The 17,161-nt window shown below is 41.5% G+C and overlaps 1 protein-coding gene across 11 annotated transcripts in view; it reads left to right on the forward strand.

Annotated features, from left to right (window-relative positions):
* PLCB1 (phospholipase C beta 1) overlaps window positions 1-17,161 on the forward strand; it is a 376,029-nt gene that overhangs the window by 219,059 nt on the left and 139,809 nt on the right. For all 11 annotated transcript variants that reach the window (XM_027455554.3, XM_027455555.3, XM_027455561.3 and 8 more), the window contains 5 exons: window positions 1,902-1,981; window positions 5,930-5,983; window positions 6,589-6,664; window positions 13,107-13,207; window positions 14,612-14,778. In XM_027455554.3, coding sequence (XP_027311355.1) covers window positions 1,902-1,981; window positions 5,930-5,983; window positions 6,589-6,664; window positions 13,107-13,207; window positions 14,612-14,778 — 478 coding nt within the window. The remainder of the gene's footprint in view (window positions 1-1,901; window positions 1,982-5,929; window positions 5,984-6,588; window positions 6,665-13,106; window positions 13,208-14,611; window positions 14,779-17,161) is intronic.

The following is a 17,161-nucleotide window of genomic DNA, read 5'->3' on the forward strand; positions in this document are numbered from 1 at the left end:
GTTTTTTCTTAAAAAAAATAGGCCTGAGAAGGGAAAAGCAAGTAAAAATAAAAATGGAAGCAGTCACGAGAGGTGCAGGGAAAGAATATCTCAGCAGCAATTGTTTAACTCCCAAGCAACGCGTCTGCTCATGAGGGAGGCAGGTTTCTCTGCCTGGATTCTCCATCAGAAGACGTGTTGTCTTAGGTGCGAGTTTGTAAATTGTGTGGACTTACGGATCTTGTAGTTTCAGGTTATCAAAGGTCCACGTGGAGGTAGGATTACAGGTAGCCTTATCTCTTCCTCCCTGGGAGCAACTGTGTGAGATTGCTTTCAGACACGATGTCTGATACATTCAGGAACAAATCTTAACACCTTAAAGAAAAATATAAAAAATGCTGTCTTCTTAAACTGTCTTGAATTGATCACCTTATCACGCAAAAACTTGGGGCTTTTTAGGTAAAACAATTTGGTAAGCTCCAGTGTGAGACATCAGTATTTGTTTCAGTGGAAGCTAATGATGCTTTTCATCATCGTCCATTTTTGTCAGAATGAAATTCCCTTTTCCGTATTTTTTCTCAAAAAAAAAGAGCTGAGGAGAGCAAATGCATCTATGAGGGTGTGTGGTCATGGGTGTTTTGGATCTGGACTGATATGAAAGGAAACTCAATTTTAATTTAAAAGAAAACTCAGAAAACTTCAAGTAAAAAAATCACTTTGTTTGCAAAGGCATTGTTTATTTTTATTTCTTTTCTTTAAAGAGGAAAACAAAGCCTGTCCAAAACCACATTTGTGATTAAAAGGCATTGCAATTACAGAGTGTAAATAAGCACTAAGTTAGCAAGGAAAAATGCGCTGAGGTTGTCAAGGAAAGGCTGCCGGCGAGACCTGCAAGGGAAGAGAGTGACAGCACGAGCTGAGAGAGGCTGAACTTAAGGTCAGCCATGGATCAGCCTTGCTGGGAACCCAGGAAAGGACTGGGATCTCATGGAAGGACTTCAGGAACATGCTTAGGAATGAGAAAAAAATGGGGGGAAAAGAGAAGAGCAGTGCTTGCAGGCGAGGGGAGGCATCCTGTGAGCAGAGAGGACAGTTCTTCCCTACAGCCAGAGAGGAAAATATCTTAGTGAGGAATACGATCTCAGCGTGAGGTACTGCTGTGTATTATAGGGGGACAAGGAGTTTTTCTGACTGGAGTTGTACCTTCTTCCCACTGTATTGGAACAACTTAAATTTATTCCTATACGTTTCTCCTAGTTTGTTCATAAGTGTGTTGCTCGTGTTGGCTGATAACATCTCAGATGGAGTTTGTACTTAAGGTTCTTAATTCAGTATCTACTATAAAAGATAAGGTGCGATATTCGTTGTCTGAATTGTTTCACGATCTGTAGAGGGAGAGATGCAGAGGCTCTCATAACAAACCCATGAGGAGAGACATTGCAGTGAGAGACGTATTACGGTACGGTCTATATCCCACACTGTCAGGTTCGTCTAGCTTCACACAGATCTAAATTCATTACAGCTTCGCTTTACAGGGATGGTGACACAGAAGCTCTTTTTTTTTAATCCTCAGTGTGTCAACCAGAGTAGTGTCCAACATGCAAGAAAACATATTTTTCTGTGGCATTTATGTTGCACATCCCTGACGCTTGAATATGCTTTATGTTAGGCATTTATCCATGTGATTTTTTTCTTTATTCCAATACAGTTGAATAAAGTATCTTTAAAAAATATTTGTAACAGTCTTCATTTTTTGCAGAATGAGAAAGTCAGGTCCAATAGACAGGGAGGGATGCTATAATTGCAAAAATCAAGTTCAGACTAATTAGGCACTTATTGCTAACTGTCTTTTTCAAAAATATTTGCATTGTGTAAGTAAACATCTAAATTAAGCCTCATTTAATCAAATTTTGTCTCTATAGGAATGGTCAGATGAAGTGTTCAGTTTGGCAACAAATCTGTTGGCACAGAACATGTCAAGGGACGCGTTTCTGGAAAAAGCGTAAGTGGCCACAGTATTTAATGCTGTGGGTGTTGCTCTTTTATCTGCGTCATTTTCCTTTTTTCTTGTTAGTCACATTGTCATCTATTGTCTCTGCTTTGATGAGTTGTCACTATTGTAAACATAGCCTGTCCTTTCTCATTACTTTAAAAAGCCTGTTATCTAAACATCATCTTAAAAACATCTTGTTAGCGTTCTTCTTGCTAACTATTAAGTCATAGCAAAAAAACCCCACAGTACTCAATGCCATTTTCCCTTTGTATACAAAAGGAGTAACTTCAGCTGCAGTCTGAAGCTCTCCATTTAAAATCAAATACTATTTTGCTTCTGGTGTATTTTTCTTTCTAATCTCTCTGATTTCAGCGTGCTTTTAGATTGGTTTGCATGGTGTGCAACTTCTGATTTGGTTTCAGCAAAGCACAGAATCTGTTCATGAGCACATCTGGGTTGTAAAAACACACTTCAGAAAGGAGAGAGAACTAAACCTGAGGTTAGCAAGTCTAAAATGGATGATAAATACACATGCTGAGATAGCTTTGCTTAAATGATAGGGTTGAAAGCAGCACGACAAAGCCTACCAGATAATGATGGCAGTTAACTGGGGTATTTGCTGGACTTTTGGGGTTCTAAAAAAGAAGGCATACCATTCCTAGCCTACAAGTTGACTGGTTAAGTTCAGCTTTTTGTTTTCCCCAAACAACACCTAATTCCTGCTCCCAGACAGAGGCTCAGTCCAGCTAAACACCAAGTAGGGGCTTAGGTTCCTAAAAGCTGTCTCCATCCAAGAAGCAAGTTAACCCACCTGCATTTTAGGCTTTTAGTTACAGGGCTGATTGGATATTCCTATTTCCTTACCACTCAAACTCCTGGGTGACCAGTGGACTTTGGCAGGTGTGTAACAGGGACGTTTGTTGATGTGGTTTATGTGCGCTTTCCTGTGACATTCAAAGGAGGAGTGTGTTGTCACACAGTGTTTGGAGACATTTTTCTATAATTATTCAAGCAATATTAATTAAATTAAGTCACTGGACACTTGCGTCAATTCAGTAGCAGGCAAGCATGTTATTGTGTCTTTTTTTCCACTAATTAATAAATCACTTGGGAACTGTTGGTTTTCCAGGGTCCTTAGCACATATGCCAAATCAGAGTCACTTAAGAAATATTTGACTTTGAAGATGAAAACTATTTCCCTGTTATAATTACTGTACTGAGCAAAGGATTGGTTGTAATCCTATCAGTACCCTTTGGTTGACACAGAAAAACAAACTGCATTAGAGCAGAAGTAGGCACTTTTCTTTGTGGCATTCACTCACTTGCAGTATTGGAAGTCCAATAATAAACAGATTGAGCAGCTTCCCCGTGCTTTAGTCATATGAGAAAAACAGGTTAATTTGGAAGGATGTGATTAATAAAAAACACCATTTCGGTTGTAAAGTGCACATTCCTGTGTTGTAATCCTGCAGTATAATTTTGTGTTAGGTTACAACTAAACTTCTCTCAGTACATTAGTACTGAAGTACTGAGCAGTGAAACAGGAAGCACAGGATGGCTTTGTTGTGGAAACTTTGGTCCAGTATTGCATCCAAAGTTTGTCACCACTGGAGTCAGCAGTACGCTACTGAAATGAGCCTGTTTAGCTGCTACTAATGGGAGTACCTCTTAGCAGGCCTCTTAACAGGAATAACATTCAATTTCCCCAAATGGCTGCAGGGAAAGAAATAGTGTTGCAAGTATGACAAAGAATTTGGGGGGAAGAAGGTGGCTGCTAGTGGAATTTTCAGTTGAAAACTGAAATTCAGTTGAAAAAGAAAGTTTATTAGAAGCATGCTGTTTTTCCTTTGGTAGGCCAGTGGGTAAAGTGGAAAAATAAATAAATACATTCTCTGAAATACTTCAGCGTAGCCACATTTTTCTCCAGATTGTGTTACTGCAAAACTCATTTATAGTTTTAATTATATTCTAGTAGAAGAGCCAAAGCACTCAAAATGTGTGCTTTGCTGGCGTGGTGGTTTTACCAAGCTGGGCAGCTGAGCTCCACCACAAATGCTCTCTCACTCCCCCTCCTCAAAGGTAAAGGGGGAGAAAATATGATGCAAAGGGCTCAAGGGTTGGGATAAGGACAGGGTGATTCCAGTTATCACGACAGGATGCCATCCTTCCTGAACTGAGCCTGCAGGGGCTGCCCACAGGCAGCAGCTCTTCAAGAGCTGCTCCCACACGGCTCCATACCATGGTGTCCATCCCCCAGGAGCAAACTGCTCCAGCACGGGTCCTCCATGGGTGGGCTCCCCCCAGACCCCCTGCTCCTGCGTGGGCTCCTCTCCACGGGCTGCAGCTCCGGCCTGGGGCCTGCTCCTGCGGGGGCTCTCCATGGGCCGCAGCCTCCTCCATGCCACAGCCACCTGCTCCACCGGGGGCTCCTCCACCCATGGGGGGGCTGCAGCGTGGAGATCTGCTCCATGGGGGACCCATGGGCTGCAGGGGGACAGCCTGCTCCACCAGGGGCCTCTCCCTGCACAGCCCGCAGGGGAACTGCTGCTGCTCCAGCACCTAGAGCATTTCCTCCCCCTCCTTCTTCACTGATCCTGGTGTCTTACAGCATCACTTATAGGCTTGGCTCAGGCCAGCAGCAGGCCCCTTATCTAACATGGGGCAGCTTCTGGATTCTTCTCACAGAAGCCAGGCTTACCAAAGGCCCCCCATTAGCAAAACTTTGTCACATAAACCCACTACAGCTGGCTGCTGCTGGTGAGCATTGTGCTGGTTACCAGTAGTCCTCGCATCCCAGGAGAAGCATCAGATGATCACTGTAGGCCCAACTGCTTCCCATTAGCTGCTCACAGCTACTGCATGACTCCTATTTCAGTAGGCATTGAATCAGCTAGTGGAAGGATTTGAACAAAGAAAGATACATCCTCATCCCGCTGCCTTAATGAGCATGTGAGAGAAGTCACAGGTCCTGAGATACTGAGATGCTTTAAATACTCAGTTCAAAAGCTGTATAATTGCCTGCCTGTAGATGGTTTCAGCATGTAATTTTTATATTGTTTCAGATTAGAAATGTCGTGGGCTTGCCCAGGGCTGCTAAATATACTCTTACTGGTGCAGAGACATTTCAATTGCCAGCAATTTGACTTCCTTTCAGCTGAGGAGTGTCAACGTTTAGGGTCAAACAGAAAAACCCTAACAGCTGTGTAGTGGGGATGTCTTAGGGAGGCAGGGATATTTGTGTGCAACATCCAGGCACAATTTCAGCCTCTAGAAGAGAAGTATGGCCACCTTTCCAGTCAAGTTGTATAGCCTGTGAGCCTCACTGAAAGGACACTGGGGACAGGCAAACAGGTAAGCAGATATTAGCAAGCTAGAGGGAGACAGTGTGTCCTTGACACATGCTTATCCATAACTTTAACTTGAGTATCTTGCTTCTATGGTGTACCCTGCATGCCTATATTCAGCTACCAGCAAAGAACATGCTTTCGTTCATGCTGCAGAAAGGCAGAAAAATAGCTGGGAATAATAGCAAGATAAAATGTAAAAGCGAAACTGCCATTCATCCCAGTGAGGATTTCCTAGCAGTGTGTGGATTTGAAGGTGGTAAAGCTGAAAGCTTGTTTATGCTTGCACTGGACCTAGCTGGAAGGAAGAAGGCTCCTTCAGCAAAAGTCTCGAGTGGCTGGCAGCTTGGGCGATGAGTTTGGAAGGATGGTAAAATTGTGTGTTAATGGTATTTGCAGTGTCCTGTTGGAAGACACATTATTTGATGGTACAGGTGCATTACTGTTGATGGAAAAGGTACTTATTAATGGTATCCCAACAGATTTTCATATTGGGCAAAAGGCTTGGGTGGAACCTATCACATGATAAGAGCAGTAGTGTTGGGCTATAAAGTTGGTGGAGAGACACTTGAAGATGCTGTAAAAATAAAACAAGATGCTTTTCTCTCCACAGTTACACAAAACTTAAGCTGCAGGTGACACCAGAAGGGCGCATTCCTCTGAAGAAGTAAGTGTTCCACTTTCTTACTGTGTAGTCTCTTTTGACTTTGAGTATGAAAAATCATTTGGGATGAACATGTGATCCCTGTGTCTAGAATAATCATTTTGTGATCTGTGGTGTACCCCAAGGAAAGAGTACCCAATGATTCTCAGGATGTCTCTGTTTAAATACCCTTTGGCCCTAGATTACTCTTGTTATCTTGAGCCTATCTGTTCTTGTTCCACTTGTGTATAATGTAAAAAACAAAAAAGAAAACAAACAAACACAAAAAAAACCATCACCACCACCAATACAAACATTTTTATTTTTTTTAGCTCTGAAACATATTGTGAGGATAAATATACTCAAATTGTACATCACTGAGGTAATGCGGTGAAGAGAGCAGTGGTGACTTTCTTAAATAACTGTCTGCTATAACAGGGCCTTGTGTGATGTAGAATTAAACTCATTGTGGACACCATTAATCTCGCTTGTGTTATTTAGCATCCAGCAAATGGAAATAAATAGCTAAAGATGTGATACACTGGGAAGCAATATCTAATCTTTAAGCCACATGGGCCAACAAGGCATGTCTTTAAGCCAATTCACTCTGGTTTGTTCTCATTTTGCAGTATATACCGCTTGTTTTCTGCTGACAGAAAACGGGTAGAGACCGCATTAGAAGCTTGTAATCTTCCATCTTCCAGGGTAAGCATCTGAATTTATTCTTGCCCTGATGAAGTATTGCTTGTATTCAGTGGTATTTACTCTCTGTTGAGTTGAGTACGATTTGTCCAAGGCTGATCGTGCTGTGTTGGATTTGCTCCTGGATGGGTCCTCAGCAGCAGGTCTATCTTTCCCACATAGAGGTTACTGCAAATTGGAGTTTCTTTGATTTGAAATTGTACAGGGAGCAGGAGTGCCTTGAAGAAGTACAAATAGATTAAAGGAAAGGGCAGGGAGTCATGTGATCTGCCCTGGAGAAATCCTATGAGAATATTTTCAGAGTCTGTAACTAGTACACAGTTTTCCAGGCACAGTTTCAGAGCGGTATTGGTTTGACGTGAAGCTAATGCTGTAATCTGTTTCTTTCTCACAAAAGAGACCATTTAAACTCATTGTAGCCTGTCTAAAAGGTGCATGAAAAAAATGGTGAACTGGTAGTGTGTCAAAGCTGTTAATCCTGTGGGGATGAGGCCATTGTATGCTGCTCATCCAGGTGCCCTGCTCAACCAGGAACATTTGCAGGTTGGTAATTCAGGCTCAGGAAAGCCCTTTCAAGCAGAGTGAAATCAAGTGGGTAATTTTGGTCAACACTGTAGTGAAGACAATTCCTCTCAGGTGGAGATTCTCCTCCAAAGAAGCTTCTTGCAGGATAATAAAAGAGGTCAAAGAGATGGAGCAGAACCAGTCTGTAGCAGAGGAGAACCTGCATCACCTAATCTCTCACTGTTGCAGAAAGCTCTGTGCTGTGATGTTCATTCAACCTTTGTTTCCCCAAAGGCTTCTTAATAAAGCCGATTCCTACTGCTCCAGAAGAGTTGTGGTGCAAAATCTTGCCAAGCCTCTGATGCTACTTTCCACCAAGAACTTCCTTCACAGGTTTCGGAGCTTTATTCCATGTAACATAAAAGATTATAACAATCTTAGCTGAAGGAAGGTTCTTTAAGTATTAGCACGTAAAATAGGTGTTTGACTGGTTAAAAATGTTGTGAGGTTAGAAACGTGAAAAGATTTATTTTAGAGATGGGTTTTCATTTAATTGGTAGCAAACAATTTTTAATAAGATATGCAAAAGAAAAAAAAACAGTGAAGTGTTGCTTTTTAAATCAGTTGATTTATTATTTCTATTGATGTTGGTAAAGATAAATAATGTCTTATTTTCCAATGCAAAAAAAATCCAAACATCATTGGAATCCTCAAAAAAGCCTGCAACCTTTTTCTGCTGTTTATTTAATAGAGTCAGTTTTACATAGACATTGCTGGATACTTGTTGCTGGGATACCATCATGAAAATTTATTCATAGTATAAAGTAGATCCTTTCTTTGCTCGGGACAAAAGAGAAACAAGCTTCACGCAACAAAGAAAACTGTGTTGATCATCTTGGAAAAAATATTTCAGAAGCTTAGTGCTTGAAAAGAATGAATCTCTGAATCTCCTAAAGGTAATGGATTAGAAGAAAACCAGTACTTCAACTTCAGTTCTTTTCTTTTCTGTTCCTCTTTATTAGAACAGATAAAATTCTTAGCTTCATTTTCTTGCTTTTCTACCCCATTACACTATGGGACAACTGTCATTCCTGTAAAAACTTGAAGAGCACAGGATTCCAGTAGCATGCAAGATGTGAATATAAGGTCTTCCTCAGTAAAATCATACAGGATTTTTCAGAGTATTCATGAAAGTGTCTCAAGAAAATTAACAGCTTGGTTTGTTACACATTTTTTTTTTTTAGATTCATACCTCGTGAAGATCACTCTAAAGATTTTCCCTCTGCTTTTGCTATAAAAAAACATATCTCTCGTTCCTTAGAAAGATGTGGGGATTGTTGGCCATGAGTTTCACATGATGTTTTACTCCACCTCTAAGAACCTCTGGACGACCCTAAAACACAGAATGAAATTCACAGTCATGGCTAAGAGGATGCCAAGTCATCACTTGGTTGTCCCACGTCTTCCTGCTTCATAGCTTCAGGGTTGGGACAGTCCCTCATGTACCTTATGTGATGACCTGAGCATGGGGCAGCCTGAGCTGCACTGCTGGTGGATTTATGTCACTGCGTGGACTTGTCTGTGACGGTACAAACTTCAGCATCTGCTAGCACCTTTCTTTAGCAAACTCCTCATATATAGGCTTGCCAGGAGACAAGACACGTTGTCTTGTGGGGCAACATATAGGCACTGAATTTAGTGGAAGAGGAGGAAGAAATCTCATTGCTTGGAAGACTGCCTTCATTCTGCTGTAGCAGAGACAGGCTTCCCAGAGGGCCTAATCTTTATTTCAGATTTAGAAACCTTAACAAGGGGTTGATTCTCTGAAGTGCTGAGCACTCTGTCCCTGATTCAGCAAGCAGTCGGGTACGATGCAGTGGGATGAATTACGGACTTCACGTCAAACATATTTGCAAAACTTGGGTTTATTTATTTATGGATTGGACCTGGCATGTGCAGAGTGTTGCAGGACCGAGCCTTGTATGATCAGATTTCCTGAAGCATTTGTTGTCTAGCAGATCTGAAAACAGAGGAATGTTTAAATAAATAGGAAAATGATGTTTTAAAAAATGCTAGTGAGGTTTCTGAGTTTGGCATCTGATTTGTAGATTGGCCTCCACAGTTTTTTAAACCTTGGGAAGGTTTTGTTTTGTTTTGATTTGTTTTTCCTTTTGGGTGTGGTGGGCTGGCTGTGGGCTTTTTGTTTGTTTGTTTGTTTTCATTTTAGTCAAAGGTGCTTTAAATGGCATTTGAAGAGCTTTATTTTAGTCACCTCTGGCTCTGTAGAATGGTTTCTGCACTCCAGTTAATGTAGAGGTTCATGATAAAGCACCAGTGAGCTTGACTGTTTACACAAAATAAAACAACCAGCTGTTGAGTCCTATCTGTGCAAATAATCTGAATTAGTTGTGCTGCCGAATATAAAATAGAATGGATACAGGTGTTATAAAAGCAGGCGGGTAACCAGACAAATCATAAATCAACAGTGCTTGAAATTAGTAGAGAGTTGTAATCACAAAGCAAAATTGAATACCGATATGCTGCAAAGCCAGAGATGAGAGATGCTCTAATGTGTTACAGAAAGTTTGTGATTTGTTCACTGCTCTCAAAAAAGAGATTGGCGCATAAGGTGTGTGGGTGGTTCCAGTGAGATGTGGATGGCTCAGACCAGGATAAGGGAAGGGGCAGCGTATTTTAGTCCTTTCTGGCAGGCAGGATTTTGGAACCCAAATATAGTTGTCTGAAGTTGTTTCTGGGGTGACGAATGCTTACAGCAAGGCTTTTCTCACCCCTCTGTATCTCTGTGTCTTGTAGCCCACTAGTTATGTTACTGTAGAAAATAATAAGTCATTAAAGTAGTCTGTATTTATGCCCGAGGACTTGTATTGGCTATCCTTTGTAGACAGGTATTTGTAGGTACGTGTTTGGAAACTGAGGTATGTTTTTCTTAATTGTATCGAACTGACAAATAAAAGCCCGGAGCTCAGGTTATCAGAAAAGATGCGTATTTTTACATTGTTGAGTACCTTCAAATCCCCTGAAAAGGAAAAAAATATATATACTAGGTCAGCAGGATACTATAATTCTGTGGTAATTACAGAATCAATGACAGAAATGCCCTTAGGAGAAGCACTGGCTGAGGAGCAGTAGCCTGCTGAACAGTGATTCTAGGTGCACTGGGTATTGAGGTGCCACCTTTAATAAGAAATGCCCAAGTTTTACAAAAGCCAGCCTGTAGTAATACACAAGTCTCAGTGGTCCTACTCAGCACCGCAGCTCAAACTGGTCAAAGCACAGCGGGTGCAGTTTCCCAGGCAGCTCTGTGCCACCCGCAGCTCTCCCTGAAAGGAGCTATCGCCATCCTCCAGCTTCAGTCTGTAAACTTCTGCATCCACCCTTGCAGCAGATTTAGTATTTGTGCTGTTGGTGAGCTACCTGGCTCAGCAGGCTGATCTCGTGACAAATCATACGGGGTTGTTTTGGCTGAGAAAGGTTTGAAGATACCACCTAGTAGTAGGTATGGCCCTGAACAAGGGACGTGCAAGGTGAGTGGAACAAGAAGTTGCCTGAACTGTCCCAGGTGAATGTGCATCAGTACCTGGTGATTACAGTATGAAAGGAAACAAGGGTTTTCCCTGATCCTGAACGATTGCTTCTAGCAGCTAAAAAAGTTACCAAGAAAACCCCATTTCTCATGACATGATGCAGGGAAAGACCTTTGGTGTTGCAGTGTAACCTGGGAATCCCTGGGTGGTTTTCCCTTTTGTGAAGAAGAAGTACCAGTGTTTGGAGAAACACCAAAAGCTGAATGTGGCGCGTGCTGTCTAGGTGCTGAGGACATTGCTGCTAGCACCTGTTGTCCCTGCTCCTTGATCAGGATCCTGCGCTGGTGGAACCACCGCTTACAGGTTGTGCCCATGCACACAAGTCAGTGTTACAGGGGTGCAGGCAAATTCCAAGCTGACACCAGATGAAACTCTTTGCAGCACAGAAAGCCAGTCAGGGTTTTGCGTCCTCTGAGCAAGCACTGCAGCTCACCCCAGGAAGATTGTTTGGAGGAAGAAGAGGTTGCAGCATGTTGTGTTTTTTTGTTTGTTTTTTTTTTTGAACAAGTCCCCAAAATGGGCTTGAGCAGGGTTTCTTGGTGCTATCCATCCTCACGCTGCCTGTGATGGCACGTGCATTATGCTGAGCTTCTGGGCAGCAGCCGGGCAGACACTCACTCAGCTCTTCTGAGTCAGGTAGAAGAAGACCATACAGGTAGGATCTGCTAGGTTAAGCAGATACAGCAGCAGCTGATGTAGTCTGCCAAAATAAGAAAGGAGTGATGGTCTGAGGGGAATGGAGGGTGAGGGAGAGCAGGGAGCTGCCCAGCTCGGTCTGCACGTACAGACACAAACGCTGAATGATGGTCATGGTGCAAAACCCACGTGGGCCTCTGCAGATTTCACAGACGAAAGGAGAGGTAAAATGACAACCATGGTGTTTATTTACTTGTTTATTTTAACTTAAAGCAAGAAAAATATTGCAAAATCCCCTTCCTTTTACCAAAGGCTTGAACTGACACTTCCGGTTCCCTTGGCAACTGCATTAAACAGGCAGAGTAAATAAAAGCAATGATTTCCTCCATCAGCAGCTTGCTCCTGATACAAGTTGGCTCAACAGCATTTAAAAGCAAACCGCTTTGAGTCCAAATTACAATTTTCCTGCTCTGGTTCATCAGATTCAGGCATTATTTGGAGCCATTGAGAGTCTCACGTGGTTCCTTTGTGATTCCAGAGACGACATTTCATAGCTTTTGATAAAGTTAGCTCGCTTGGAGGAAACTCAAAATCAGATTTTCTGTATGTGCATTCCGCGTTTTTTGTGTTTTCATTTTCTTGTTTCCTTATGAGGTTTTCTCTGCACAAAATACTAGCTTCTGTACTGTTCTCCTTTCTCGGTGCATTGATGTACATGCAGAACCAGTGGGCTCATCATTACTGTTCTGCACCAAGAAAACTGCACCTTCCTTGGGGAAGCTTGCACCTTCCTCGGGGTCCTCATTTTTTCCCAGCCCTGCTAACAAAGCAGTCCATGCTGTCTTCTGCAGAAAGTGCAGAGCTTTAAGACAGCATTTGCAAGTGGGAAAACTCCCGAGTTTCGTGCAAAGGACTGCTTTCTTTACCCGTTCCAAAAATTCCCTCCCTTAAATATAGTTGCTCTATTTTTTTCAGAGAAAAGTCACCAGGTATAATGGGGATGGTGAAAGTATCATCTAGAAGCAAGAATGAATGTAAATTGATCTAAACTTTAGAAAAAATACTGGTATCTCTTCTAAAGAAAAACACTTTTATCAATTTCTGTAAAAGCAATCTGATTGCCTAATCAGCTGCCCTCAGTGGTTTGGAGGAAGATGTATGGAAAAGCTGCAGTGCGTGACTCTTGCCCATCACAGCGATATCTTAAACGTGTATCTTCAGGAAGGAAGAGGAAACATTTCTGCTACTATCAGAGAACAAGAGTATTAATTATGACTCAGTGACTCAGTTTGTTCTCTGGTTCTGTGAAAGCTTTGGAAAGATGAGTACTGTGCGCCGCCTTGCCAAAGCATGCTGGCTCAGCACCACTGGCCAGGTCACCGGCTTCCTCAGGACTGCTGTGCTCATTTTGTGCTGCAGATAACGTGGTTATGTGGGGAGGTGTCCTTTCGTTCTTCTTTAGGGGTGCTCCAAGAAAGAGAGAACTTTGTCTTATGGAAACAAAGATGAGGAATGCTTTTTTGTTTGTTTTTGAAGATGTGCTCTTTAAGCTGCTCTGTTATTCAGGGGAATGTATTATTCTGCAAAGCCTGGACTCCTCTAGGAAGGATATCAAAAGAAGGGCAGTAGCGAGTGATCTGTTTACAAGAAGCGTATAAAAGTGCCATTTGGTTCTTTCACTATTTTTTTTCATTTCACAGAATGATTCAATCCCTCAAGACGACTTCACGCCCGACGTGTACAGAGTGTTCTTAAACAACCTCTGCCCTCGGCCTGAAATCGACCACATCTTTTCTGAGTTGTAAGAAAAGCACTTTTTTTTTTTTTCCTCTACTGATTTTCTGGGCTAGGGATGGCAAAGTAGGTTATTTAGACTACAGCACCATGCAGCAACTGCCAAGAACAGATTTCAATGTCAAGCAGGACTGCTGTTTAACCTAGGATCAAGGTTAGCTCTTGTTCTGAGCTTTTGCTTCCATTTGTGATGGCCAGAGTTGACTCCTCTGGTCCTAGACAAGCAGAACTGCCAGGTCTCATTTTGCAGTATAAATGAGGGTAGTTTAGTCTTCCATGAAAGTAAAGGAAGAAGAGTAATAAACAATAAAAGCATGCAATAGGCATGAAGACATGTAAAATTGCCCCCAAAAGCTTAATTGAGTTGCAAAAAATGTAGTAACTTTTGGGATTTGTACTTCAGGAATTGCCACCATGTAATTAAATTAGCAACCAGCTACAACTGAGCTTATAACTGAATGTATGAACTATAAAGCTCACATCATTCCACAGTGCTTCTGGCCCTTACAGCAAGTCACTGTGCTTCCCTGTTTCAGCAGAGCCTGATCAGTGGAGTCAGAACATGAAGCAATATGAAAACAAAGTAATTTCTAAAATACATCCAGTTATCACCAAAGCAATTAGTGACTGTATCTTTGCAACATGAGCATGCTCACTTACTCTTTTTTGTGCTTATTTCCTCTCAGGTTTCAGAGGAAACTCAGCCATGACCTAGTTAGCTCCCATTGAACCTAGGGGTCGACTTCCCATTGCTTTCCTGCAGAGTAGAACTAGGCCAGTTCCGAGTGCTGTAGAAAATCCTTAGCACGTCACCCGGCTAGGAGCCTTCATGGATCTCCATCTGGGTACAAAATGTACCCAAATTCTGCTTTTTTTACAAACTCCAAATAGGCATCTTTTCATTTACTTTGCAGAGTGCTTAGCATTTTTTGTAGGTTTATAAAACAAGCAAATACTGGAATAATGAAGTCCGGGCTGCTGTTATCCAGCATTAAAACCAAATAGTTAGGCTAGGACTGCCAGTGGAGTGTTTGCAGCAAGCTCTGGGTTGAATTCCAGATCGTATTCTCTTTTATTTTCTTAAATTGCTTTGTTCCAGGAATTCAAGAGGAATGAAAAGATTTTAGCATTGCTCTAACTCTTGCCATTGATGTTAATGCTGAATGCTTCTTAGAATCTTAATCCTAGATGTTTGATGAAGAATGTTTGCTATTACATGCTGACAAAATAAATTAGTTTGGAGACTCAATGGGACATTGTTTTGTTGTGTGTGGTTTTTTGTTTGTTTGTTTTTGTTTTTGTATCATAATTTGAATTTTATTTCAGTTTCCCTGAGAAATTACAGAACATTGAACATGATTTCAAAGAAACATATTTTGATTGCTTTGCTTTTGCTTTAATTTTTCCCTAGTGGTGCCAAGAGCAAACCATACCTTACTGTTGATCAAATGATGGAATTTATAAACCTTAAGCAACGTGATCCACGATTAAATGAAATCCTTTATCCGCCATTAAAACAAGAGCAAGTTCAACAACTGATTGAGAAATACGAACCCAACAGTAATCTAGCAAAGAAAGGTCAGTGTTTTTTTCTGTTCTCACTGTACTCAGTTTCTGATTTAAAACAATGAATGAATTATCCTGTAGTACACGGTAAGGCAAGATTTGGTTCAGAATCATATTGCATTTCCAACTATCTGCTTTTGAATCATACAAGCCTGTCAGACATCATGTGGTTAAGTTTTAGATGTATTTAGTTGGTATCAGTTTAGGAAAGATGAGCTGGTTTTGGTATTTATTTTTCAGTATGTGTAATTGATAGTTTAGAACAGTTGCTCTGGTATGCAAACTTCAGCAGAAACCTTACTGTCACGATGACTATCTGCTGGCATATGAAATGTAAATTTTAAAGAAACAGTTGGTGGCATTGAAACTAAGATGATGATAATTCTATCATTGAATAACTAATAAGTCTAGCCCTCTGCTTTCTTATAAAGTAGCATACAAACTAAGATGTGAAAGTAGCTGAGTACATTTCATGCCATAATCACAGAAAATTCCCTTTTGAAAATCTTGACTGTTGTCTAAGGCATAACTGGGCATTTTGCCAAAAACAGTGAGAGAATTTTGTTACCACCGCCAGCCTTAAAATAGTATTGAATTTGTGTTTGCATCCTATTTTATTCCAATCCATATATCCCAATGATTACCTCAGCTTCTAATGCATTTATACCTTAAAAATTTTAGGGGCGGGGGAGTATCCTGAAAAGGAGATCTGACACAAAAAAATATATATGTTTTGGTCTGGAGTCTTCAGACCAATCCTTCTAAGTTGCTAAGTATTTGCTGAGAGTTCCTGGGCACCCTGAACTCCATGTCCTCTGTCCTTTGAAGAATCAGGGTCAAAACAGCATCAAAGAGACAAAGCCTTTGAATCCTCAGTTAAATAAAACTGTCAAGGCAGGATCCTGTCAGTAGCCTGGTATAAATAGAACTTGCACTTCTACTGTGAGAAGCAAAAGTTCAATAAAGTGTTGCCTGCAGCTTCTGGCCCAAAGTAATTACATAGAGGCTGTTGCATTTGAGGTAGAAACTGCTGTTACAATTAAACAGTTATTTTAAATATCCCCCCTCTTTGTACTTGAACTTTCTTCAAGTGTTGCATCTGATCCTACTTGTCTTCCCATTGGCAGGCTGCGATTCTTTCACTCCCAGGCTAGGATCTCCTTACTGCCAAGTCTGTACTTCTCTGAAATATGGATTTAGGCAGCTAGGAGAGGCTGTTCTTTACCTTGTGCCTGAGTGCTTTCTCAGCCCTCTCTGTCCCCTGCATAGTTTGTAGGCTGCCCCTTACACTAGCACGGAAACACATACATGTCTGCACAGAAACAGCATGTGGTATTTACTGTGGTTAGCAGAGGGAGCAGGAGGTGGGGCAGGTAATTCATTAGCTGAGCTCTGTAAATACTTGCAAGCCTTTTACACACTGCAGGTATTTCACCTCTCAAAACCTGACCTGGAAGAGGGTCTTAAGAGAATCTTTCAGGCAGATATGCAAATTTCAGCTGTCTCTTCCCCAGGTTCTAGCTGGCTCCCTGAAGGCAACCTGCATCTCTTGATACAGCCGTCAACATTATCTCAAAGCAAAACCCTTGTAATTGTTTTCATAAGCCTTCTTTCTTCTCTAGTTCACACAAGTTGTTGTTCCCAGAATTTTTGATTGAGGGCTAAATCCTACTTCTTTGTCATGCTGATGTGAGTCTGTCTTTTGACGTCAGTGAGAATACTAGCATGAGGAGATGAAAACACATTGTGACCTCCTCTCTCATCCATGTAACTATTAGAATATATGCTTACCTTATTTCACTTCAGCTACAAGGAAATCTGGTACATAAAAGATCATTACCTTATTTCACTTCAGCTACAAGGAAATCTGGTACATAAAAGATCATTCTTATTACTCAAATATTGGCACTTCATATAAGCCAAATAAAAGATTTATTAGAAAGAGTTGTGCTAACACAACACTGAAGTCACAATGAAATCACTTTCTGACTAACAATGAGGAGGGAGCATGAAAGGAACCTCACAAAGAAGTGTGTTACAATGGTATTTGCCAACACCCTCCAAGTAGGATCTGTGGGACTCTTCCAGCTTACCCTAATTTACATTGGTGCACACAATTGGTACAGGCACCTGCTCTTCTCTAGGTGCTTCCCTTCCTGCATATGATTTATATTACTCTTTCAGAATCAGTTCTCGCAGAAAAGCCTGAGTTTTTATAAAGGAAAAGTCAGGCCAGAGACAGTTAACTTCTTTCTTGAGTTCTTCAAACTCACCCAGCAAACTCTGACAAAGCTGGCACAACCTGCCAGCCACCTCCACACTGCAGATACCACCTCCTTATATGTCTGTCAGGTGAGCTGTGGCAACTAGCGTGTCCTGCTAATTATGCCCCTTC

This window comes from Anas platyrhynchos, chromosome 3 (genome assembly GCF_047663525.1).
Source record: "Anas platyrhynchos isolate ZD024472 breed Pekin duck chromosome 3, IASCAAS_PekinDuck_T2T, whole genome shotgun sequence".
NCBI lineage: Eukaryota > Metazoa > Chordata > Aves > Anseriformes > Anatidae > Anas > Anas platyrhynchos.